General features: G+C 39.5%; 1 protein-coding gene across 2 annotated transcripts in view; it reads left to right on the top strand.

Annotated features, from left to right (window-relative positions):
* TBC1D4 (TBC1 domain family, member 4) overlaps nt 1-26,996 on the top strand; it is a 50,327-nt gene that overhangs the window by 6,284 nt on the left and 17,047 nt on the right. Inside the window, exons 3-12 of one of the 2 annotated variants that reach the window (XM_010575256.1) lie at nt 82-171; nt 3,839-3,943; nt 6,469-6,601; nt 8,471-8,562; nt 9,342-9,452; nt 10,090-10,209; nt 13,843-13,917; nt 14,905-15,131; nt 16,975-17,124; nt 26,032-26,192. In XM_010575256.1, the coding sequence (XP_010573558.1) occupies nt 82-171; nt 3,839-3,943; nt 6,469-6,601; nt 8,471-8,562; nt 9,342-9,452; nt 10,090-10,209; nt 13,843-13,917; nt 14,905-15,131; nt 16,975-17,124; nt 26,032-26,192 (1,264 nt within the window). The remainder of the gene's footprint in view (nt 1-81; nt 172-3,838; nt 3,944-6,468; nt 6,602-8,470; nt 8,563-9,341; nt 9,453-10,089; nt 10,210-13,842; nt 13,918-14,904; nt 15,132-16,974; nt 17,125-26,031; nt 26,193-26,996) is intronic. The other variant, XM_010575257.1, reaches the window with a different exon arrangement.

The following is a 26,996-nucleotide window of genomic DNA, read 5'->3' as shown; positions in this document are numbered from 1 at the left end:
ATTTTTGTTGCTGTTAATGTTGTGTCTCCAAGACAGTTGTAAACTAGACTTATTTCCTTCCCCCTGCCCCACTCCCCTCAGGTTGGAAGGTTTGAAGTTAACCTCATCAGTCCGGACACCAAATCTGTTGTGCTTGAAAAGAATTTTAAAGATATCTCTTCATGTTCTCAGGTAAGCATTAATAAGAAGCAACAGGTAGATCATCAGGAGAAAAGGAATTTCTTTGTTCTTCAGCTGGGTTGCCTTGCTGATCTATAGGCAGCAGAAAAAAAGGAAATGTAGAATTCTTTTTCAGCATTCTGTGCTGTTTTCCTTTATTAAGTCTCAAAGGCCAGTTTATCCTGGCTCAAAGGCCATTTAAACAGTTTGTCCTATTGAATTACCCTGAATGAAAGTAAAGTGCTGGTTTACCCCATTGGGTCCTTAATTTAAAAAAAGAAAAAACAGACGACGGAAGGAGGGATTTTGAGCGATTGTGACTAATGTGTATACAGATCCTGCATGAAGTTTGATGCATCACCTTCTTTGGGGAGTACAGCTGAAGAAATTGGATCTTAAACTGTAATTGCTTTATGAACACTTACAGAAGACTTGAAGTACTGATTTGCCTTTACAAGAGCAAGAGCTGTTATTCAAATCTGGGCTTTCACTCATCTGGTAGCTGTTTCAAGTAGGTACTGCACAAAAATAATGCAATGTCATCCCCAAAGAGCTTAAGTACAGAAAAGACGAGCGCAAGATAACCAGTCTGAGCTGTGGTAGTGGCAACTTTGATCTTTGGTCAGAAAACAAACTATAAACTGTTCTGCTTTGGAAGAGCATTGGATATAATTTGGGAAGGAGCTTAATCTTCATTTAGGATGCTCTGAGTGTGCGGTTTCTGAGCAGCTAAGCTCCTGAAAGCCTCTGGAATGAAAGGAGGAGAGCATCAGATCAGCCCTCCAGAAAAACAGCAGTTCACCTGCATAATTTTTTCTGGAGGATATGGCAATAGGTGAACCTAGCTATGTCCAGTAATAAATAAACAAGTCTTACAAAGTTAAATGCCAGAGCTGAGGGATTCACCTTTCTATCTTGCTGTTGTTCAGCACCTGTTACTTCTGGCACTTTCTGTTTTGAGGTCTTATTTTATTATCTTCTTTCATTTGCCATGCACATGCATCACTTCAGGCCTCCTTAAACACCATTATTCTAGTTTAAAGTACACTTCCTGGCATGCTCTAAACCTGTATTTCACCCCCAAGTGCTTTCATTTTAATGCTAATAACAAATATGCTCTTGCATGACTGTGCTACCAATGCTAATAAGTATTAAGAAGTGGTCAGCACTTGTAACTCGAGTGGATTCTTGAGCTATCAAGGTCCAGGTCCTTAAGTCGACTCTGCTGTTTAACTACAATTTGTATTGCTCTTGGTAGAGAAAAAAGGCAAGTCCAAATATAGAGTGGGACAGTATAATCAAACAATGATCTATTAATAGCTTTATAATAAGTATAGGTCAAAGAAATTCTTAAAGCAGTGGTATGGAAAGCAAAATTTGCAGACAGCTTGAGTCTTCTCCCGCTTTGTGGGTGTACTGAGCTGAATAAAAGTTGACACAACTTTACGTACTGGGCTCCTGGGTTGCATATACATACTGATAATTGTCAAACAAAACAGTCATAAGTGGGGACAACCTTTGTTCTTCTGACTTTAAAGCTTGGTGGAGACAGCAAGACCATGGCAGACCTTCAAGGCCTAGCTTTCCTTCAGTAAAATAACTGTGTACAGTAAATAGTGTTAGGTAATGCTGTGTGTTGGGCTTTGGAGGTGGAATATTTCACTCCCTCTTCACTTTCATTTGGAGCAAAGCTTTTGTTATTTTGCATGCTTGAGTAACTCAAACAGGCACTAACAATACTGTGGGGTTTGGGGCTTTGTTGGTTTTGTTTTTTTTTTTTAATGCAAAACGGCTACTTCAGAGAAGTTGGGGTTTTTTCTATGTTCAATAGAAATGCAATATTAATTTGTTCAGGACTAAGGATTTGGTGGCATAAGCCTCACCAGTATTTTAAGAACTTGGTGCTTGCCACAGGGCTTCTGTGTTGCAGGTTTATGGGGCAGTGATTTACTGCATATTGTGAGACTGTGGCTTAGGAATGTTTGTTCTTCTAAGCCTTACAAACGATGAAAAGGATATGTTCTCTTCAGCTTGCATTCTGGATTCTTTTAGTCTGGTCCGATAAAGGTATTTTTATTCTATAGCTTAAGTGTGGTTGATCTCCTGCATTCAATTCATTATCTGCACTCCATATAATTGTCAAAGCAGCAAATATAATTGATGAAAAACCCCTCTGTGTGTTTTCAAAGCTCAGGTGTCAGAGAGCTGTAGAAGTTTTCTTGTTGCAGCCTTTCTGACCTTGAGGGAACCCAGAACAACAAACAACTTTGCCCCTTTGGCATGACAAGTCTGGCCACCTTCTTAAAGAAATGTGATGGAGGTACTGTTAATTAAGGAATGTACTGTGCTATTTATGCTTCAGTGGTGCAAGTGTCACATCCTTCTCCCCCACAAATGTTCTCCTGTGGAGACTGAGAAATCAGACAGCACTAGACTTGTTCAGGCACTGTCAGCAGGAGGGAACTGGCATCTTACTGAACCAGCTGAAGTAAATACGGTTTCCTTGCAAAACAGAGGGCAACGCTTCACTGTTACATAGATCAATGTACGTGTATACATCTGTTCTTTTTCATTTTATGCTTTTGAAGACTTCATGTGTCACAGGAAAACTAGTTCAATTAAGTCAGGATTAGTGTGGACTATGGTAAACTAATGCCATTTTTGCCATCTGAGATGCCCTCTGCAACTTTGTTAAGTTTTGTTTAAAAGCCCAAATGTAACTTGGAATTTTGTTTTTAAAAACTACAGTGTGTAGTGGCAATATGTTCAGTCTGTCACGTACTGCATTACCAATTTTGTCTAGAGTGTTTTCTGTAGTGACAAGCAAGTTGTTTTGCCTCTTCCCCTCTTTTACGATATAGGTGTTTTCTTTGGAGATGGATCCAAGCAACTGAGTTCTGCTTTCTGTTGTATTTGAACTTGAGGGATTAGGCTTTCTTTTGGAGAAAATCTATTACCATACTCAGATGATAAAAACATTGGCAAAAGCATTAACAATAGTGAGTCATGTTCCATGAATTGAGACTGGGAATATAGTGTTTCTTAGGAAGCAGCTCTCTTTGATCTTCTCAGTGCTGTTTTTAGCAAGGCAACGTTCCCTGTCAAGCAGTTAGACTAGGATCTTGAAAGAAAACATCAGTAGTAATGTGTAATAAGTCTTGAAACTTCTGGTATGTAACTTGGTTTCAAAGAATTTATTTAAGAATTTGTTTGGAATTCTGCATGTCACCACTCATTCCCTGCTCTTTTTGGTGTAGTCCTAACTTGTATTACAGGAAAGCAAAGATCTGTTGCTACTTTGATGCTACTCTAGTCCCATGTTTTAGCATGGGTTCATTTACATCAAGTTTTCACTGCATAGGCAATTGCAAATATAACCTAGGACTCTTTAGTCCGCTTCCATGAAAATCCAGTTTTCCCAATGGAAGAAATTCAGGTCCAGGTCCATTACTGTAGAACTTTTGATTGTATGAAGAGCTTTATGTAACTTTTAAATGCAAAAAGCAATTTAAAAGATGACTGTTGTAGCTGTAAAATAGATCGTTAGTAGTATGCATTTATAGTTTCTCAAATTTTTGTATTGGCAAGTGTTGGAGTCTGGCAACTATTTTTAGGATCACTTCAGAAACTAAACCTTTTTATAAAATAGTCCACTAATGCTGTTTTTAAACTCTCTTAGGGTATAAAACACGTTGATCACTTTGGTTTCATTTGCCGGGAATCTTTTGAACCTGGGTTAAGCCAGTATGTTTGCTATGTATTCCAGTGTGCAAGTGAGTCTCTGGTGAGTATTTATTAATGATCCTAACATTTCCATCAGAAGATGTCTGAGGCATTTCCTAAATCATGGGAGTCTCTGTTATTCTGCTGTGTCAGCTGAGCCTCAGTGGTCTCAGGTGTGGGACCTCATTTGTGAATATGAAAATATGCATACATTCTGTTCATATATAGCCATATCTTGCTACTCTGCTGATGCTTATATCAATAACACATAGAAAAAATCCGGATGGATGAGTTCACACATGCAGACTGTGAGCATATTTGGGCTCTATATTTGATTGTAACTCTTGCGTTTCTAATTGTTGAGACACTTGGCTCCCCATTAAACATGTAATTACATGTATTGAATCAGTAACAATGTTGATGATAAAATTCAAACATACTTTTCAGGATAAGGTTTAAACTATTGGCTGATCCTGTATATGGCTTTAGCGTTTTCCCTGTAGTCTGTTCTGTTCCTCAGGAGACGAAAATAGCAGCACCTGATCATAGAAGAAAACCATATATGTGTGGATGTGTATAACTATGAAAAAGTCCCTTGGACATTTGATAAAGTATGTATCAATCAATTGAAGTTCCAGGTGCTGGTGATTTAACTGATACAGGTAGCTTAATAATGTGAGGCATACAGGAATTCGTTTTGGCTACTACATTTTTATTTTCAAGCTCTAATACTTTAAAAGAAGTTTGTTTCTATTCTGAAACATGTTTGTTCTTGATTGCTGTGTTAACAGCTGCTAACTCTTTTTCAGCTAAACTTAAAAATCACTCTTCTAGCTCGCTGAAAAATGTAATTTGTTAATTCATTGACTAGCTTAAGAGTGAATAGATTTATGTCAATAAAACTTCAAACAGCTAGCAGCCCTAGATGTACAATGGTAGCTGAGGCTGTACATTTTATAAAAATGGGAGCTTGTTATGAAATCAGCTCTAGCTTTGTGCTAAGAGAAAGTGTTACAACTGACCAATTGATAAATCTGACCATGTATAAATCAAAGACTTAAAATGTGGTATATAAAGAAACCATGTATTTATGACCCTCTTTACATATTCTAGTACTGATATGTGTGGATATGCCCACATGTAGTATGAAATGAACATTCCTTAGCTACTTTCAGATGCAATCGCTTGGACTCCAGTGGCAGTTTGACTGTGGCAGGGCAGAGCTGTAAAACCTAATGCTTTCCAGATTCTGTGCTGTCAGGCAGGCTGTGTTGGTACGCTCGTGTATATTTGCTGTAAACCTAGCTGCAGTCTGTGCTACAGTTGTGATTTTAGTGTAGTCATAATCCATATGCTTAGCACTGTTCTGTGGATCTTCCATTTGAGAGGCATTGTTGCCAATTAAAAAATTATCAGTCTGTATTGCAAGATGTATTCACTGTTCAATGCCCTGCTTTATTGCTAAGAAGAGAGAGCACCCAGAAATTACTGGTAGTGCTTAAAACTGTGGGTTTAAAAAGACAAATAATAGAGAAGACCTAAACAGATTGGGACACAAACTAATTCAAATTTCCACGTTCAGGTGCCATTTTTTTAAGTATTTTTTTTTCTGCCAAGTGACAGACCCTCAAAAAAGTCTGTATCTTTTCAATGTTAGACTGCATGATTTTGGTCTCAAATAGTTCAGCCTTCTTCTTTCTGCTTATAAAAAAAGAAACAGATAAGAGGGAGGACCTGATTCTGAAGTAGAATACTGATTGCTTTCCTAAGATTGTCATCAAGCTGTTGTCTCCTTCTTTCCATGCTAATGCAAAGACTCAAGTAAACAGCTTTTAATAAGCATTGTATTCCCCTAAAATAAAGACAGGGGAACTCCAAACAGTTTGTATTTAAGGTCTGGGAGCATATTTGAATGAGTGTGGAGAAACACTGTCACCTCAACCTTTCTTACACAAAAGTTGAGCTTTTCCAGTGCTGGTGTGTTGGAACACAGCACTGCTGTATTTGTGGTAGTGGCAGAGGAAAGGTCATGGCAGACTGCAAGGCAGGTCGGCAGTACTTAAAGATAAGTTAGTGATTGTAATGAAGCTGGTAGCCAGTCTAGTAGCCTGGAGAAAAGTGAACTGCTGTGGGAAGCTCCTGTCTGCCAGCAGGATGGGTCTGTGGGGTTTTGTGCTAAAATGGTGCAGTGGTGGGAGGAAAATCATTGAGAGGGAGCATGTGCAGTTTACAGGAGAAACTTGAAGCTAAAGAAAAAGAAAGAAATGCAGTTTATTTAGCCAGCATATATTCAAGCCAAAAATTCCCACTTGCAGCTTCTGAAAACAGCGGCTTCCTGCCCAGTAAGCTTGAGTAGCTGCAGTTAGATACTCAAAATTACACTGTCTGGCTGAAATTGAAGATGGTGAGCATCCACAGAAAAGGCAGAAAACTGGGAATACAACCTTGATCTCTTTAGAAGACAGCAGATGGGGGGGGGGGGGTGGTTTGTAAAGCACCTGTCTATGATGTGATTTATAAATCTAATTTGATGTATATGACATGCATTTTTGTTTATGTACTGTCTTTTCCTTCCTTCTCCTATAGGTTGATGAGGTAATGCTTACCCTGAAACAAGCCTTTAGCACTGCTGCAGCTCTGCAAAATGCCAAGACACAGATTAAACTGTGCGAGGCCTGCCCTATGCATTCGTTGCACAAACTTTGTGAAAGAATTGAAGGTAGCAGCTGAGTTTATTTTCTAATTGTGTTTTTCTGATTATTCTAGAAGAATTTTAATTATGTTAACCATCCACTTTCAACTTAAACCATGTAAGAACAGAGGGAAAAGTATCCCAGTAAGGAATTCTTACCATCACTTTGCACTCTCTGTAATCAAGTGGAGGTCATAGCAGTAATGATATTGCAACTGAATATAGTATCGCTTCTGTTAGAAAGATATACTTTTTCATTGTCATACCTCTCTTAAATGTTAAGCAGAGCAGAAAACCCCACCAGTTCACCTTCTGTTTATTTTTTTTTCTGAAGATGCGTGCTTTCAAAATGGGTCATAAAAAGACAGTTGTGATCAAAAAGGGTCTTGCTTTCTTGTGTGTTCATTCTTTCCTGTGTGGGGTTATTTCTTCCTCCTTTGTGTTTATTCTCTTACACACTTCAAAATCTATTTCTATTATGGGGAAATAAATGATTAAGTTAGGAGATTAATAAAATTAAGGCAACTACCTGGCTTTAAATGTGAATAGACAAACCTTTGTAGTTTCTCTGAAGCAAGGTATGCCAGAACACATACAAAAATCTTACAAGATAGAATTTAAAAAAACAAACAACATAGTTAGTAGCAGGATCCTATTTTTATACTTATTCCGCTGTGTCTCCTTGCAAAGTGTTGCATGCAAAAAAAGCAAGTATGTTACAGTAGTCTTGTATCTTCTGGTCTGGTGATGATGGTGCTGGTAATTGCCAGTTGTCCCGTTCATTAAAAGTCACTGTTGCTACTTCCCTCCCTCTGGTGGATGAAAAGCAAAGTGTAAAATCTTAGTGGAGTGAAATTCTGTTAGGTTGCGACTGACATTTTCCATGTTTAACAACAGATATTCAGAAGTGATAAAGCTTAACTGGGAAAGTCTTCTGTAAACGAAAAACTAGAGGCTGCTGTATAAGGCAGTGTAAGTATCTTGAATACAGATACTTGCAAGCCTGGGATAAGTGTCCAGTATCAAAATAAAATCACTTCTAGGGCGACAACTTGAGTACCACAATAGTAGTTTCATAAACTTTGTACTTAGTGACTGAAAGACTATTTTAGTGTCCCTTTGTTTTTATCTGTCTGCTTTGTTTAGAGTCTAGAAGTTTATCATAATCAAACCTAGAGCTTCCTGACTTTGGAAAAGTCTTTATCTGTTCTGATTGCAATGTTCTATGAATGAGATCTACCTTGGATGGAAAAACCATATATCTTAATCTGATTCAGGGCGTTTTGTTTTCCCCCATGGTTTTTGTAGCTTCCTAGAACAAGCTCTGTGAGCAAATTTGCATTTTATTGAACATCAGAAATTCTTTCCTTTTTCTTACAGCTTTTATGCTGTTCTTGCTTTTAAAAGTGTCTTCAGTTCTCTGGTATGACCTGTACCCTACCCTTTCCTTGTATAGGAATGTATCTAACATTTTCAGTTCAAAGCATCTGAAAACTTCTGAGTATCCTGTGCATTGAGTATCTCTCCAGTTACATCCCTGATCTGTTCCTCTCTTCCTCCTCTCCCATACAGTTGTCAGGCTTCGAGCTGTCAGTGAGCTCTTGGTACTAGGACAGAAGACATCAGTGGGGTAGGGAGCACAACCTTTTACACAGGAGCCAGCCACTTAGCTGCTGCTAGTACCATTTTTACTGCTAAAGAAAGGATACAAAACCATGTGGTTTAGCAAAACCTGAAGTATTTTGTATCATATTTACTGCAGATATACAACTGTCATAAGTTAAATTTGTATAAACTCAAATGCAGGCTTATATCTTCTACTATAATTTTTTTTCAACAGTTTTTTCAGAAATCATTTGAGAATCTAGAAGCTTTAATGTTCCTTTCTTTTCTCAGGACTCTATCCACCAAGAGCCAAACTTGTAATTCAGAGACATTTGTCGTCACTAACTGATAACGAGCAAGCAGACATTTTTGAACGTGTTCAGGTAATACGTTAGAAGCTGTTCTCTTTCAAATTTAAGAAAGACCATGATAAAATGGACTAGACATTTTTGGTTTTGATTATGTTTGTTTTGTTATGTAGTTGATCTAGAATTTACTGGTTTTCCACCAAACATCATACTAAAATAGCATGCTCTCAACCTAACCTCATGTGATACACTGCTATTGGAAAAGTTTTGATTCCCAAGTCTGCTGAGATACTCTTGTCTTCATAGCCAGAGTACTTTTTTTTTTTTCTTTTCCCTGAGTTAAGTTCTTCATCTGTAAACAAGTTTCCCTACTTGAAAGTGATGTGGGAATGAACGTGTCTGGCATTTTCAGAAGTTGTCTTTTGACTTATTCTGAGGCAAGATTCTGGTGTGAGGAAGTGTACTCAAGTGGACGAAGTATACGTTATTTAGGCTTCCAACAGCTATGCTCCTCTCTAGCTGCCTGAAGAAGGGAGTGGCTTTTTGGTTTTCCTGGGTTCCTTATTCCATTTATAAGGCTATACAATGGCAGACAACCTTAGAAAACAAAATGTGTGGGTGTAAGGCTCCCTCTTCTCCACAACCTGTAAAATTTTCCATATGGAAAGTTTTGGTCTGTTTTGCTCAGGAGTAGGAAGGTACACAAACATTTTGCAATTTGACATACTAATAGTGCACTCTGGCATCTGGTGTATCGGTATATTAATTTCAAAGAATACATACATATGGAAGGGAAAATGAGCAAATCATGACTTGAAAGGCAACTTTTTTCTTTTCTTTGCTGTTACTGACAGAAAATGAAGCCTGACAATGACCAGGAAGAAAATGAACTTGTGATCTTACATCTACGCCAACTCTGTGAAACTAAGCAGAAAACGCACATTCACATTGGTGAAGCACCATTGGTAAAGCTAATTTTTGTATTATACCTCTCCCACACTATTAAAATGTAACTTTGAATACTACCAGGGTCACTGCTAGAGTTCATCAGGGATAGCTGAAGCTGGATATTGTAATTAAGAGAGGACTATGAAAAAGAAGTAATTTGATTTGATTTGATTTATAGTGGCATGCATTTTTTTTTAAGTTTGGGGGGCAGGAAGGGAGGGAAGAAAGACAACCAATTATTTTTAGGTCTAGATTTCCTTACAGTGTGAGCATACCTCTTCTGTCCTTTTCCTTCCTCCCTGATCCCCACTCCCAAACAGTTACTCCTAGGGAGAATAGGGATGAAGAGGGCATTGATTTCAGTTTAAACTATGAACTTACCTAGCAAAGAAAATGGGTAACAGTATTGTTAAATTGATAGGCTTTTACAAGATAGACTTTAGCTATGGAATGTGCATTTAACTGTGTTTTTTTGTGAGTTTATTTTTTGGGGGGGGTGAGAGGTTTTGTTTTTGGTTTTTGTTTGTGGTGTTTTTTTAATAAAGGGCAAAGGTATGTTCTTTGTTACGTAAGTTGGTTCATCTTTAGTCTTTGGAGGTCTGCAATTGCAAAAGAATTGCTAAAGCTGAACTGTGTCCTTGCTCATTTCAACAGACCGTTTCTAACAGTGCGATTCCAGAAAGCACCACCAGTGGTGGCAGGTTTAAACTTGACATTCTGAAAAACAAGGCCAAGAAATCCTTGACTAGCTCTCTGGAAAATATCTTCTCAAGGGTAAGACTAGCAACTCATTGTCAGCGTCTCTCCCAGATATCCTTAACAGTAAAGACCTATCAGATTTTTTTTGTTCTTTGGCCTCAGTCTGATAAATACTTAATGAAGTGATATCCCTATTGTGAAATCTGAGGGTTACAGCTGGGTTGATTGTGACTTAACTGTGCTAGAAAATTTATGGTAAGGCCACACATATAGAGAGGAAAAAAGGCAACTTTCTGAATAATGAATGTTCATTGTAGGTGGCAAGTGAGTTGGCTGAACATTATCAGATGTGTTGCTTCAGAATAAAAAAAGTTAATCAGGATAGTTGCATGATCCCACAAAGAGACATTATCTTATTTTGAAAGTGTGTATAAATGTGCCTACATAACCTGGAAATCTTTCTGTTTTGAGAAGTAATGCCTTACCTCCCATAGCTAAAATTGCTTATGTTGATCGCTAAGAATCTTTAGAAAGTAGTAACAAAGTTGTCCTTTTTCAGGGGGAAAAAAAAAAAAAAAGCTATAGACTTAAACTGAATTGTTCTTCATTTCAGTGTTGCTAGCCAGATATGATGTGGAATTGCAGATAATTACTGGAACTCTCTTACATTAAATAGCCTTTTAAAGAAGAAGTCTGAATTGCAAGTTTTGCTTAGTGTCTCCTGCTCGGTAGGAAGAGTCCTAAAAGCAGAGAAGAGGCATATAAAGGAGTAACTGAAGAAGGCTTGGTGCCTGGGATTCAGTATGTTGTTACAGAGGAGGTGTGATGAGCTGCGAATACTGGATGGGGAGGTCTAACTATAATTTGGAGCAGTGAAATTAAGTTCCTTCTGCTAGTAATTTTAAAAGTACCATGCTAAATCAAGGCCTAAGTTGCACTTGTCCTGCAGCTTATATGGGCATGTCATAAAGTAACCTACAAATGTAGGATGCCACAGATGTTCCCTATAAAGGAGGCAAAATATTATTTGCCACAGAGAATCCTTAGAACTTAAGGTTAGGCATGAGTTTGATCTAGGACTGAAGCGAGCATTAAAACCCTCTTGGTCAAATCTGACCTGTGTTGTGTAGCAGGTTTTACATACTAGGGACTTGGTCTGAATATGGAGAGAGCAAGCGTGCACATGCAAAAGAGAGCAGTGACAGTCAGAAGATCTGGATAATTTCAGCACTCTGGAATATCATCAAAAGGTGACAGCTACAGTCATGCCTGTGCTGAGTCTGATTTCTTTTCCACATCTAAAGAACATGTGACTGGAAAGTGTTCTAGTTCTGATGGTGGGTCACTAATCCTGTGGTGGTTGTGAAACAGGCATACATCACTGGGAATAACCCAGTAAAGCAGCCCTGCCATATACAGACATATTAGCACTCCAGTCATGTCAAGGAAGAATCATTTAGACGAAATGTGCTGTTTAAGTTGCAGAGCCTCTGAAGGGAAATTGCTTATATATTGTTGGTTTTGGTATAGTATGTTCCTCTCACCAGGGCCACTGTGACATGCTGCATGTTATAGTATGAGGATCTACACAGTCCATGATTGAGTTCAAGAGAAGTGGACACCCAAATCTGGATTAGGGCCATTTTAAGTTTGCTATTTATGAAGCAGACTTGCTGTTGTGAGGAAGGTTGTCTCACCTTTAACTTGAAACTGGAATAGATCAGCAACAGCAGTATGTTGTAGTGAATCATGATACACATAGGAGTTCATCCTTGCAGAGCCATTTAAAGGTTGCACAATGCAAGACCGAGAAAAATAATTTACAGTGCAGCTCAACCACTAATTATTTAGTTAAAGCAGGAGTATACGGCAAGTATCTCTGTGTGTGTATACTGTGTGTTATGTGCATACATGTGTTACGCAATGACTGTTGTGATGGTTCTTAGTCTTCATCAGGCTATTACAAGAAGTCTAAAGGAGTGTGGCTAATTCCTAAAGGTATTTAAGCACCAAATACCTATTGGTGTGGTGGGTTTTCCCCTCCTGAAGCCAGCTGCAAATCACATGGTATTGATGTAATGGGATGCTAATTATTTATGACTTATCATTTTTATTTTAAAGTACATTTAATAACAAAGAGACCAGGAAAGAACTTCAGTTGGGGTTTTTGGGGGGTTTTGGTTTTTGTTTTGTTTTTTAAAGTTGGCATTTAGCATCTTTTTGTAGATAAAAAGATTTAACTAAAAAGCAGAAGTCCGTATCTGTGGGTGAGAGACTTACGCAGCCTCAATCTTAGCAAAATTAGAAATAAGTATGTAGTAACCAGATATCTAGGAACACTTTAAGTGGATGGCTTCTTAGCTAGATAAATAGCATCAAGTGACATTTTAAGCTACTTGAAGGAGTAGCTGCTCATTACTCACCATAGGGAAACATTCTGGGTTCTGTGCTCTGGCTTCACTTAGTCCCAGAGGAATGTCACTTTTTAACTTGTTTGTTTTGCTAGACTGATCTTATTTTTGTCAGGTTTGAACTAAAAACAGGCTGTGGCTTCCTAATGAGGTACCTCAGAAAAATAAATATAATCTCTGCTTGACCTCATGAACAGATTTCTTCCAGTCCATGCTGCACTAACCTCTTCTGTTGTTGTTTTTTCCGAACCAAAAAGCCCTCCTTACAGTGCCAAAAGTGTGTGTTTTTAAAGCTAGTGAGAAACTTCCAAGTTATCCTTTGCTCTTGTTTTATTGTGAGGGTCAGTGAAGAGATGCTTCAGGCAGAGTATTCATTGGTAATGAGCTTAAATGGGATGATGTACTTAAAGGGCACTCAAAGTCTTGAAAATAAACCTTACCAGGAAAAAGTAGGCTAAATAAATACTGCTGATGTTGAGAAAACTTCCCCTGGAGTTGCAAGCATACCAAGAGGAGCTCTATCTACAGTTTTCCTAAAACCTAGACTATTTTCCCCCTGATAATGTACTGAAAGCAACTTACTTCAGCAGTTGGAAATGTCCAACAGCACACTTCACCAACGTTTCATGGGAGTTAAAGTTAGGAGTGGAAGGTAGTCAAAAGTATTGTGGCCCTATCAGCTCTTCCTGTGAAACCAGATGACTGTTAACAAGTTCAGCAAAGATCTGCTAACGCTAATTTCTAGCAAATTTCCCTCAGGGTTATCTGCATTATAATTGAAAAGTCATCTTTGTATTTGGCACTATTTGGCTGAGTTTGCAACCAGAGAGCATTTTTTCCCAGTTTTAGCACTTTCACTACTTTTGCCCAGGTGGACTTAATTTGTCTGAAATGTCTAGATATGGAGTAAACTCTCTATTGAGATTGTAGTATGTCAAATGCATCCATTAGCTGCAGTGCATGCACAGTACTGAAGTCTGGAGCTTTTTGAACTTGGCTGTTTAAGCCAACTCAGCTATTTTGCCTCCAATGGATCAGGAAATGCTCAGTTACTTCAGACAACAGAGCTGCAGGTTTAAAACTCCTGGGAGCAAGGAGGGAGAAGGTACAGTGTTGTCAGCTAAAGATGTCACTGCTTGTAAAATCCAGTGCTTGTCCCATGATCTGTGGTCTTATGTTAAATGTGTCACATGCCTGAACTGTCCTGTGTTCACCTGTGCAGCTGTTGCCATCTTTGCTTAACCCTCAGAAAAAGAAGAAAAAGACCAGATTAAATTACTCAGTTCTTTTCTTGCAGGGAGCCAACAGAATGCGGGGCCGCCTGGGAAGCGTGGACAGCTTTGAGCGCTGCAACAGCCTTGCTTCTGACAAAGTATGTAAGGAGCTTAGTTACAATTGGCACATTTTCCTGTGCAGGTGTTAATGAAGTGTAAATATGGCACTCTGCTTCCACTTGAAGGAAGTAGCACAATTTACAAAACTCAAATAAGAGTTTCCACTGGGAGGCAGAGGGTGTAAGAAAGCTGGCATAGATGTTGACTTGAAGCTTCAGCTTTAATCTGTTCTCTGATTGCCGCTTCTTTTTTCTACACTTCCTTTGCTTTTACAAAAAGCAGGGAATTTCTGGTCAGGTTCTGCCTTGTTTCACTGAAGTAATTAAAAAAGGTCATATCTCAACAAAAGGAAATGCTCTGAAGGTGAAGAATCCTTTCTGTAAGTAACAGTTGCTTTAGGGAAGTGAGAATTTTTGGCCTAAAACCAGCTGTTGGGGATGCTGTATGGGGGCGAGCGGGCAGAACTCTGTTCACTTTCTTTTTATTTCCTGTTTTTAATGTTTTACCTCGCGTGAGGATTGGTTGCTAGTTTTCCCATGAGGTGAAGATTCTGTTATGGTTTTCCTGCTACAGTTACTCATAAACTGGCTGTGTAATAACAGTCTCTCTTCCAGGATATGGCTATGACGGTACAGGAAGTATGCTCGCGATATGTCGAGGAAACTAGCTAAAAGCAGTTTCCCTAGTCTTTTCAATTCCTGTGTTTTCCTGAAAGAGTGAGGAGTCCTGTCGCTGGAATGCCGATCCCTGTGAGAGGATGCCTAGAGTAATTAGTGTGGTGTTTGCATTGTATATATTTTTTTATTCCTCCCTCCTCCTTTTTTTTTTTTTAAGAAGGACGCTGCTGGTTTGGAGTAAGTTATCAAAGGATGTCTGGTTTTGGTGATAATTAGCATACAATAGGCCATGACCGAGAAGGGGGAGAGGCTTTGGTGCCCCGGTGTGGCGCATGGCCCGTGGGGTTAGGTGAGAGCTCTCGCAGGGTGCAGAGCGACAGGCCTCACTCCGCCAGCACTTCCTTTCAGGACGCTTCGCCGGGCGATTCTCCGCCAGCTACTCCTCCAGCGTCCCCCGTGTCCTCGGCCTGGCAGCCGTTTCCCGAGGAAGACTCGGACTCCCCCCAGTTCAGGAGGCGTGCGCACACCTTCAGCCACCCCCCCTCCAGTGCCAAGCGGAGGATAACCTTCCAGAACGGGAGGTCCCAGAGCGTCCGCTCCCCGCTGCTGCGGCAGGGCTGCATCGAGACGACAAGGTGAGTCAGGGCATGCTGCGCCACGCGCCTGCTCTCTCCTGCGGTTTTGGTGCACGACCGTCACCCGCGTTCCTTCTTACGGAAGCTGTTTTGCGCTGCTCTGGGTTTTATTTACTGATTTGCAGCCTGTCTTCTCTGCCTCCGAGTAGTTTGGTGCTCTGCAGTAACTCACTAATCCCTGAATTAGTGATTCAGGGGAAGCATCAATCCAGCGAATTGATCATCAGGCTGGATGCTGGCGCTGATCTATTAATTTATTTATTTGCCACTTCTGAGCTGAGCCTTTTTGTCAGTGTTGGTAGTCAGGCCCTTTGGAGAAGACGTCCTCGCCACTTTTAAAAGAGATGGTAGCCTGATGATTCTATGAAATGAAAAAGGCACTGACAGCTTTAAGTGTCTGTCACTATGTTAGGCAAAGCTCCCGGAGAGTATGTCCAGAATTAAAACTGGTGAGGAGTCTCACAAAAGAACTTAAGGATTAAACACCTCCACTGAACTGTCAGGCATGGGATTTCCCTGTTTGCCTTTCTCTGGAGCTTCCCTCTGTAACTTCTTTCCCCTTCCTTTTTGGAGACTCTCCAGCTATTAACATGTGGAACAGTGTTCCTTCAGGAGTTCCTTCACTCAGTCAGAAGAGGTCCCCACAGTTTATTGTGGGCCTCTTTGGTTGTACTTTCTTTCTCTGCCTCCATCCTGGTTATTTGCAGTTAAGTGACTGTGCAAACTTCAAAACCTTTACAAGATTCAGGCCCAGATGAGCTGAATTTTTTCTGTTAGAGGAGCACTTTCTCCAAAGTACTTGTCTGTTTCAGTGCGTGGCTGCAATTATGCTTTTTGTAGCCTCTTTCTGAAAATGGCCTTAAATGGTAATTTCTCACCTGTTATTGATGTCTAGATTAACATATCAGTGTGAATGCTGCACCAGCTTCTAGAGAACGGCAAAAAAGTTTATTCTGTTTAAGAGAGTAGAAGGGGGTGAAGGGTAAGAAACTAGCCTTGAAGTAGCTTTGTTACATTGTGTTTCTGAAGAGATAAATAATGTTTTTTTTACTGAGATAAACTTTGGTTATTGTTTTTTCCACTGACTGTGTTGTATGCAAACAGGAAACCCTGACAGTTCAAACTGAAGGACTTGCTGACTTCACTTCTTTGTAATAACTTTTAAGAAGTCACTGATTTAAGTGGCATCATCAGCAGATTTTCAGTCAAAACAGTTTGTAAGAACTTTGTTCTAGGCTGGGATTTTTCCTTCTCTCCTTTGCTATTGAGGATTAATCAAAAATGTTAAGTAAAAGAAACTGAATTAATTTTTATGTCCCCCCAACACCTGTTACTATTATTATGTAATGTTTAACTGTGTAGTAGGACTAGCTTTCTTGATTTAAACGCTTCACAAAAATTTATCGGCAAGCATTGCATTTAAATAATCTCTACTTTCTAATGTGTTCTAGCAATACACGTTATTTACAAAAGCAAGAGAAAACTGAAGGGAAGAAATAAGGTGGTTCAAGTTATTGGAAGCAGGTTTCTAAGGATATTTTCTGAATGTTTCAGAGATTCTTTTTCTGAATTTGCTTTGAGAATAAATAAGGCTAAAGAAATAAAAGTGGTCTGCCTGTTCTGCAATGTCATTGAAATGTTTCTTAAAAGAAATCAGCTGTAACAGCAAAATCGGTATCACCAGGGAAACTACCCAGTAGTGCACTTGGTACATTCTATCTTCTGGGAAACAGAGTTACTGTAAACCAAGATGAGGTACTTGGCCAGTATCTTTAATCTGGATGTTTTGTTGTGTCCGAACCCATGCTGACCCATCTGCTATGTTCTCTTGTTGCCTGCACAGTCCTACTGTCGGGGTTCGGCGCGCTTTCAGTGAGAGTGAGTCTGCATCACCTGGTCTCTCCTCCTCTGTCTCTGCCCCTTCTTTCCTGAAAACCTTTTACCAGGGCTCAGGAAGGTTGCTCCAGCACTCAGAAAGTGACCTCTCCAAGAGGTGAGAGCATTGTCTCCTGCCTAGTTCTTCAGTGCCACCAGTTTAACAACAGGATTCCCAGTGCAAATGCAGCACATGGGATCTCTCCCACTCTGCCTTGTGCTCCTGCATTTCTAACAGACTTCCTAGGTACTTGATGCAAATGGGCAAACAAGCTTTTAGCCAAAAAAGCCTGTGAAAAATAGAGGCTTGTCTGCTGACATCTAGTAGCTGTGACCTGTTTCTCTTGCAGTGTTGCAAATCTGCTGCATTGGTTTGTCACTTGAAATGCAATGGTTTTTAGGACTGTCACGCCAATTTAATGCTTTCTCTGCTGAATGCAAACCAGCATGTGTTGCTGTGATCATTGGCATGTGAAATTAAGAAAACAGCAATGTGAAGAGTGTACAGTACTAACGTGGGATGCCTGTGCACGAGGACAGGGAAGTGCCAAGTTAGCTGGGTGATGCTAACTGTGAGATGTTTAGAGAGAATCAGCAAATAACTTCCAATTGAAGAGGAGTGGGGAAGAAGCGAAGATACAAGAAGGGCTTTCTGACATCAGTGTGAAAGCTGAGTATCTGAATGGAAGTCACGCTTCTTTTTACTGTAAGAATAGGCCCTTCTTCAGGAAGGTGCTTGAGGAAACTGCGTATGGGTTATTTTTCTGAAGTAGGCCTGTAGTGAATGAGGTGGAGCCATAGTTTTGAACTTCATGACGTTTGTTTGCCAGTTGCTGGCCTTTTTGTCTCTCTTCTGCCAAGGACAACTCCTTTTTCCTTCACCAGTCTGTCCTTGTTCGCTGAACTATACTTGTGTTTCTGGTACTCTTCATCTCTGGATGTGGCCCTCCCCTAATAGTTCCCAACAGAAAACTGGAGTTGTTGAAGGTGCTTTTGTGACTGTTTCTCCCTGGAAAAATAACAGTAGATTGCATTCTTACCGAAAACAAGTGTTGATGATACCTGGATTCTGGGTGTGTTAGGACTCTAAGGCATGGGAATTTCAGTTGTATGAGATGGGTGTGGAAGTTTTTAGGAGTGCCTGAAGAAATTTTTTCACCTTGTGGAGTACAGTTTCATTAAACATAGATTAGTTTGTCATCTCCGTTTTAGGGTAGGTGTAAGAAATTAAGTAAGTATACAAACTAATGTGAGAGGCGTTTGACCTAAAGGTGGCTTTAAGGTACAGTTTGGGTTAGTCATCTCTAATATTTTATATATATATATATATATATAGGTTAGAATAAATACAAAGTATGTATCATCTCCTTAAGCACACTATATCCTACCTTGATTCCACTGACATTTAAAGTGTCTCTTTCTGGCCTGTAATCTGTAATTGGTATATAGCATGCAGCCCAAAACTGTAGTGTAGGCACAATTACAAAACACCTAGCGGGAAATTCCTACAGTTTAGGTTCTTCCAGCAGAATAAACTTGTGTATAAGTGGAATAAGGTGAGACATTCCTACAAGAAGATGACTGCATCATAGCTGTAGTGGCAGGACCACTGCAGGCCGCGACCCTCATTCCGTGCCCCCCCCCCCCGCTCCCCTCCCCCAAATCCCACAGCTTTTAAGAAGTAAATGGTAAATTATCTAGATTGACTTTCTAACAGAGGGCTAATGTAAACTAATAATTCCTTAATTTTTGGAGGTCTTTGCAAAACCAGTCTTAGAAATATTTCACAGTTCTGAAAAGAGTGTCGCTTTAAAGTGACCCCACCTTTTTACCCAAGCACAAATGAATAAGGAATAAGCAGTGTATGTTTTTGAAATTTGAGAGGAGAGATTGACATCTTGTCCAGTGTAGAAGTAGGCTTTTAATATTGCCTGTTCTAAACCTTGTGTCCAGTAATAGTTACTATTTAAGTGAATTGGATGCCTAGACTTTCCATTCCCTACTATACTGCAGTAACACTAGACGAAGTAGCAGGTGAATTATTAAAGTTGAAATTCAGGAAACTGATGATTACACACCAGGATGTGCAGAGGAATGGCAAAAAATTTACCTGTCTCTTGCAGACTACCTCTTATTTGGGTTCCACTCCAACTTTGTTTCTGTGTTCGCTTCAGTTAGCAGACTCGGTCCAAGCTGAACCAATGCCCAGGTCAGTTTGTACAGGCAGCTGTATCCCATTAAACCTAGCTTTCTGGATTTGGGGAATGTAGGTATTCAGTATTGTACTAAACCTGTACTTTAATGCCAGCTAATTCCAAGCTGAAATTTCTGAGATATTACTCTTTCTGGAATTGGTTATGCACATTTTTCAAGATACTGCATTTCATTATAATGGAGTTTTGAAATGTAGGGTGGGGAGATCTTAAAATTAGCAGTAATTCCCAGAAGACAACCTTGTTTCTACTTAGGTTTTGTAGTATACAGGTTTCTGATACCATTTAGTCTTGAATTTGTGTGAAAACTCTCTCGAAAATGGAATCTCATTAGCTATAGGTCTTGCTGGGAGCAACTGAGCCTGAACTGTCATGGTAAGGAAATTGCAGTAGCAAGACTGTATCGTTGGCATCTAGTTGGGTTCATGATGCGAATACAACAAATACAGTCAGAAGTGCTGCATGAATAATGCTGATGTGATAAGAGTGACTGAGGTAATCCAGCTGTCACTTGAACTGGCTAATGGAGAATGAAATATGTTGTCCAACTGACGGTGGCTGAAACTCTAAACTTTTCCTGCTTTAGCTTGCAAGTGTGTGTTGTGACATCAAATCATCAAATTTATGAATGAGAGGAAGTTCAAATTTTTTACAGTGTGCTTTTTCTTGTGGCTTGGTTTGTTGTTTGGTTTTGGTTGTGTTTTTTTTTTAACTTTGGCTATTTTTCCACAGAGAGGACCATATTCTATCCCAATAGGCTCAATGTGAGGTGTTCTTAGCGTTCTTGTGCGAGTGTATGTTGGCTGGAATTGAGCATGGTGTGGCAGTCCCTTACAATCTGAAGACTATAAGCTGTTTAACTGTTAGGAACCCTAATTAAAACTTCAGTGCATTTTCCTCTCTAAGAATAACCATGGTTACTACGCATTCATGAAGTGTATCCTAGCCACATTGCACTGAAGAAAAATTCTTATAGTCTGACTTCTCATAACATGTAGCTTTGAAATTACACATGATGCAGCAGGCAGCTTTTCTTGGTGTTCTGGTGATCTTCGATGTGCAGGAGTGGAGCCGGTTTCAGTCGGAATTCATTTTAGAAAGATGTTTGGTTTGTAGCAGTCAGATGGGCCTATGCAAATAACACCAAGCCAGGGTCAGCTGGGGAGCTGGGTGTTACATATAAAAAGCAACTCTGCATATTATCTATGTGGCTTTATGTATTGGCTGCTGTATAGAAGATGATTCTGATCCATGTTTACATGACATTTGGCATACGGTTACAAACTCAGAAACTGATACTAGGGTGTTGGAGATGCTGGGTACAGTGGTTCTCACCTGATTGTAGATATCTTCATCTCATCTAATCAATGGAAAGAAGTTGGTGTTTCTGCAGCACAGTTGCTCTCATCCTAATGTGATTGTCTTTAATATTCTGACATTTACAGAACTGATCTTGCCTATTTATCTGCCTTCCTTCATGAACACTAATACAGCCAGTTGTGCCTGTCACTGGGAACATCTTCATTTAGAGAGCGTGAATCATGCCTTAAAATTTTGTGTCTTGACCTCTATTAAAAAGGGAGTCTGAGTTGACTTGCTAGGATTTAATTGGCTGTGTTGGAGATACCTAAAGCTAGGAGGAAAAAAAAAATTATTCTCCAGATAAGTTCACTATGGTGAAAGATATATCTTTTTTCTTGACGTTTGTGGGGAGGCTGAGCTTTTTGGGTTGAGGTCTAATGATTACTACTGTGATGCTTTATGTGGAAGAAAGGAAACACTGATACATTTTTTTGCTTTAAGGAATGAACAGTATAGTAAAATTGGGCATCAACACAGTATTAATAGGTGCCTTCAGAATGTTTTTACTGCATTGTCGATTCATTTGTCTAGAGAGAAGTCTGAGGTGGAAGTGGTCCACATAATCTTGACTTCTGACAAGTGTGTTGTGCAGCATTTAATATTGAACACAAGCACATAAAAGGATTAAAAAAAAATAATCCTGCCATCATAGAGGTAAACAAACAGGAATTCGAGAGCATAATCTGCTCTTAAACTTTCATTTCTGTAACTTCTGGAATTTCTGGCTTTTATTCAACAGCTACTCCTGAAAGCTAGGCTATTGGAAGAATCTGTTTGGTTTTTTAATATAAAAATAAAAGCAGCACTTTAAAAAATGGGACAACCTTCAGCATAGGTTTGATTAGCCCACACTGCCCCTGTTCATTGCATTGTTATGCAAGGATAATTTAAGATGATTTACCGCCACTTGAATTTGAACAGATTGCTTTTTTAAAACAGCTTCATTTCTCACGAAGAAAGTAAAATACTTGAGAATGTTCTTTAAACAAAATAGCAGAAACTAATTATTCAGAATAAAAATATGTGACAGGAGTGAGAACCAAGAGAGAGGTGTAAACTGATCAGAACTAGTTTTTCTTCCTCCCAGAGGGGAGCAATAAAATACTTCATGTATTAGGCTTACATATAGGCTTCTGCCAGCTTAAGTCCTGGGAGCTGAAATATTAGTTGTCTGTCTATACGTGATCTGGGGGATTTTGTACCATTTCAGCCTCCAAATTGGAGAGTAGGTCGAGTTGATGCAATTGCTGCTTGGAGCAATCAAGAGAAGAAGTTGAAATAAAGCAAACTGGGGAAAAATGCAGACCTTGGCATGAGCAGCAACAGTATTCATTCTCGAGTCAGTTGGCTTGCATGTACTCAAGTGCAAAATAACTCAGATAAGCATTGTGTAAAGAGTTCACAAGAAAAGGGGTAGCTTTGTGGTTTTTTGAATATCAGTCTTTGGGGGCATTTTAAAGAACAGTTTTTGGCATGAGGTTTAGGTAATTGAAACAAAACAATAAGCATGTTTGTAATCTGAACAAGTTTTTTGAGTTTTTACTTCTTTTTTCTTTTTTTTCCCCTAAACTAGCTGTGTCATCTTCATACTATGCATTATCTGATAGAATAGTGAATGAGATGATGCTTGGGTGAAACTGAGTTGCAGTTACGTGAGATAAAAAGCTTAGATGATGCGTACTCTGTACTCTTTGAGTACTTGGGTTATCACTTGTAACAGCTTAAGGGTGAAAGTACAGACTGAAATATTTGAGGCATTATATTGAATTTATAGCTTTTCACTTTTTATTGCATACAAGCTGATGAATGCTTTTGGTTTCTGTGTTGGGCCAGGAGCATAGGCTAAATAGCCTTATGGAGAGCCATTATTCTTCAAACTGAAATGTAGTGCATTTGTCTTAAATATAGAGTATTACATTGTTATCGTTTTCCAGAGCTGCGTGGGAAGTATGTTAAGTGATTAAAACAGGAACAGTACATAAAATAAATTGCAAATACTCCATTTTGTGGAATTTCTCTATTGAACTCTTTGGCTTTGCCGTTTCATATGTCTGTTTTACCAAGCTGAAATACTCTGATGTAGAAGCTGTACCGTAATCTAGTTGTCATTTTCTTAAAATAAATAAATAAGAGTAAAGTAAAAAAAATCAATTCTTGCAATCATGTCCTATTTTGCAGTTCAGTTCTTAAATAGCTCTTCTGTACTTCATTAAGATTTTATATACTGCCATCTCTTAATTTGCAGCCCATTGACTCTGGTGCATTTCATCTTGCTCAGTTGAGTATTTTTCCTGTGAGTGTTTGAGGTTCGATATCAGTGCTCTGACAGGAAAGTTGTGAAAGCCTCTGTTTCCCCAGGTTGGGAGGTTGTGAAAACTCTGCTTAGCTTTTCAATAGTAATGACTGAACTCCATTTAAGTTGTTGTTTTGGAGTTGCTTTTGCTCTTAGTCTCTCCACTCACATTAATAAACCTCTTCATTTTGTGGGGAGCTGATAGCTAATGGTCCAATATACTTTTTTTCTTTATGCTCACCCTGTTTGGAGGAACTGTATGAGGCGTTGCTGGCCTGTCTGAGCAGAGCACCTAACTGCCTGGCTGTTAAAATCCATGGCTACCTTAAAACCTGAAGTAATCATGCAAATATGACCAAGAGTGAAGCCAGTCAGTTAAGTTTAGGTATGAGAAATTGTACTGTCTAGGGAATAAGTATTGTGTAACTCCTGTTTAAAGGTGGGGAATATGTAATTGAGTTAACTCATCTGGTTTTTGCACCAACCTTCTGAACCGTTTCATCACAGGATAGGAGACGCTACCATTTTACTCCAACTTCTTCCTGCTTTTACTCTGTAGGGTATTGTTTCACATCTTCAGATCTGATGTTAAGCTAGGACTTGTCTGTCTGTCTTGAAACAAGGAAACTTTCTTTGCTCCTTTTCCTAAATCTTGGTGTTTTCACAGGTGCCCTTGCCTTCCATTGAATATGGCAAGGTGTACGCACGAGACTTTCAAAAGTTTTTCTCTAATCGCTCATCAGACAGCTCTTTGAAAGATGAGGTGATTAATGTTAGTTGCTTAAAATGCCAGGGGAATTTTGGAAGGGAGTGTTTAACAATAGAAATACAGGTCCTCAGAACTGTATGATTTGCACACTTCACGAGGTAGCACATGTGACTAATCCATCCCACTGTAAACTCTGTGACTCAGATGATGTAGATGGCTTTGTTTCATACCCTAAAATAGCCACCACCTTATTCTGACTTTCCTGTAAATTTTACTACTCTAAAAGGAACGCTATTCCTAGTGCTGTCTGCACGGTTAGGGACACGGTAGCTGAATGTAGATTTTTGTACATAGCAGTAGAAAGGAAGTTTTCATTCCCTTGTCATGTAGCTTCTATTTTGTAAGACCTGGAATGACTCAGTTTTTGTGTTCTAACATGTGATATGTAAGACCTGAAATAGCGGGAAGTAGTTTCGTTACAGTTTTATTTATAGGAGCATGAGTTATAATGATTAATATATCCAAACTCAATACCATATTTCAAGAGTTGTTGGACTGAAATACCTTTGGAAAACAGCACCTCTAGATTCAAAACTGGTTTTGTAGTCCATGTTTAGCTAGCACAAGCAGTAGTTACCCCATCACTAAAGGCTGTGTAAGAGTTAGCGAAAAAAGATTGTCACAGGGTTTTCTGTTGCTGTTTTGGTTAGTGCAACATGAGGTTCTACTGAGACCACCTACTCACAGTATGATGCATAGGGAACTGAGGCACTGCAGAAACTGAATTGGAAGTAGAGAATAATTAAGACTATCTGTTATCCAGGGCTCCCAGCCCATAGCACTGTTCTTAGAGGAGGGCAGGGGGGTGCCTAATGCTGTGTAGATGAACTTGAAGACATGATTATTTCTCCGCCAGGATATGGAAACAGGGTCTGATACCTGTTCATGATAGTGAGTCCAGTTTGTTCACTGAGGCTTAGAGATGTCAGGGAGCTGCTGTGGATCATTAGCATAGGGACAGCTTTGGTCACCAAAAAGGCCAATTCTAGCTTGGTGGATTATCATTCAGCACAGAGTATTTGATACGAAAAGTGCTGATTGAGATAGTGTAGCTGGTAGACTGGTGTAGCTGAAACTTCATAGTCTGCGTCCCTTGCAGGTCTCTCCTTTTGTGCAAGCCAAATGTGGGGAGACGGACTGCAGCTGGCAAACTGCCCATCATCTGCAACTAACTTACCACTAAAAACATAGTGAACACTTAATGTGCTGGGCTTTCCTTTCATCTAACTCGTTTTAGGGACTTTGCTCTGTAGCATGGAAATTCTTCACAAGACAAAGGTTTCCGAGTGTAGCTACTGCTGTGTTGATATAGCAGTTTTCCATGTAATTAAGATGAAGCTGCAGACACAGCTCCTCGTATTTGAAGCTGTTGTCCCAAGAAGCCTGTAGTTGTGTGTCATGCTGTTGGCATTGCATGGAAGGATTTGTGGCAGGTAATCAATATATCCATTCCTGTATGAGATCTGTGCACTTACTTTACTACCACAAATGCAAAATGCTGAAATATTTCTGAAAGTGGCTCAAGTACTTACAAAAGCTAAATGTCCTTTCCTCTGACAATAGTCAGTAGAGAGGTGTGCTTGGTGTCTTCTTAAAATAACCTCCCAGCAAAGCTTCCCTGTATCCTCTCCTTGCCTCTTCCAGCAACATAAGCTACTATTAAAATTACTGTGTAAATATATTTCTACATGGCAACTGGGGAAGAGATCAGCTCCTTTCAGGTCACTGTGGTAAGAACTGAGCCTGCCCTATGTTTGCAAAGGCTCCGTTCCTTCAGCTGGAGATGCTAATGAAACATGAGGACGTTTGGCCCCATTCGTGCAAGTGAAGTGTCCACTTCTTGAAGCATAGGAAGGAGGTTGCATGAGAAGGCCAGAACATTGCCTCCAATGAAATATTCACCTGAGAGCTCATCATGCCATTTAGAATGGCACTAAATGGAGTGTTGTGGTCTGCTAAAGCAACACCTGTGCTTTTAGGGGTATTGCATCTGATTGCCCCTGTAAGACTAAGGTATGGCAAAACAAAACCCATTGCTGTCTATTTTAGAGGCTAAATATTGCCACGTTTTTTTCTCTTAGCTTTTCAGAGAGTCTGACTTTTATTCTGAGCTTCCAGCTGAGCACTGTATGAATGCTATGAATTCTTCCTGGTGGTATGTAGTGCAAACTTCACAGCACTGTGTTACAAGAAAACAATTGGGCACTTCTGTATTCAAGGTGAAGCTCACACACAGCATGCTTTCCCTTCTAAAGCTTCCCAGCAAATGCTCCTGCAGGTTTGGCTGTACATTAGACAGACTTAATAAAAGTGTGGGTTTTGTTGTTTTTTTTTTCCTCCAAATGTGACTGACTTTGATCACCCCATCTGCTTTTTTCTTTCCTTCAGTGATGGGGAGGGAAAGAAAAGAACATCAACTGTCTGCAGCAGTGAATCTCTAAATGCTGTGGGGGCCACGCTCACACCTCGCCGCATCTCCTGGCGGCGAAGAATATTCCTGCAGGTAGCTTCACCTATGAATAAATCTCCTTCCAAGATGCAGCATCCAGGTCTGTGTGTGCTTTTAAAGAAAATAAACAAGCAGTTGTTACTGAATAGTTATTACTATAGTGAACTGCAACATGTGAAAATATGAAAGGGAGGAGGGAGTCAGCTTGATACAATATTCTTGCTAGAACCTCGCTAGACATCAGTTGTGCTCAGTTGCCTTTAGGTCTTTGTTGCTTTGAACAGAGGATTCTGTCACCAAAATCAAATAAATTGCAATCTGCCGTGGCTGCACTGGTAGCAAGGAAATGAAGAACTGCCTCTTGCTGACAAAGATAACCCCTTTAACAGTTAGCAAATTTTTACCCTAGCCTGCTTACGTAATAGCAGTGTTTGCAGAAAATCGTAAATTTTCTGCCTTGTCCTTGTACTGCACATAGCACCTGTTGAGTGTGTTAATAATTCTTACAGCTTTAGGTCATTTAAGGTAGAAATCTCTGAAATATCTGAAATCCTGCTATGTTGATAAAGTCCCGTTGGCGGAATTCACAACCATAGGTAAATGACAAACTCTGTATTTAGTGACCATAAAGTGCTGTAGCACTGCCTATAGTGCAGCTTAGCGGATGGAAAAAGTTGCTTTTAGTATAGAGCCTGTGGTAAATCACAGCAGTAAACAATCTCAGCTGTAAAGGAGACTTTATGGATAAATGTCTCTTTGTAAATCTAGAAGGAGCTAGCAGGGGAAAGGGTTGAAAAACTGGGTGACCCTTTATTTAGCTTTATTTCATTTCAATATAACTTCATTTAATTTAAATAAAACACTTTATTTAAAAATAATTCTCTACTGTTGAACTGCATTTTCT

This window comes from Haliaeetus leucocephalus, unplaced genomic scaffold, assembly GCF_000737465.1.
Source record: "Haliaeetus leucocephalus isolate CR32 unplaced genomic scaffold, Haliaeetus_leucocephalus-4.0 Scaffold462, whole genome shotgun sequence".
NCBI lineage: Eukaryota > Metazoa > Chordata > Aves > Accipitriformes > Accipitridae > Haliaeetus > Haliaeetus leucocephalus.
This window is presented reverse-complemented; position numbering and strand designations above follow the sequence as displayed.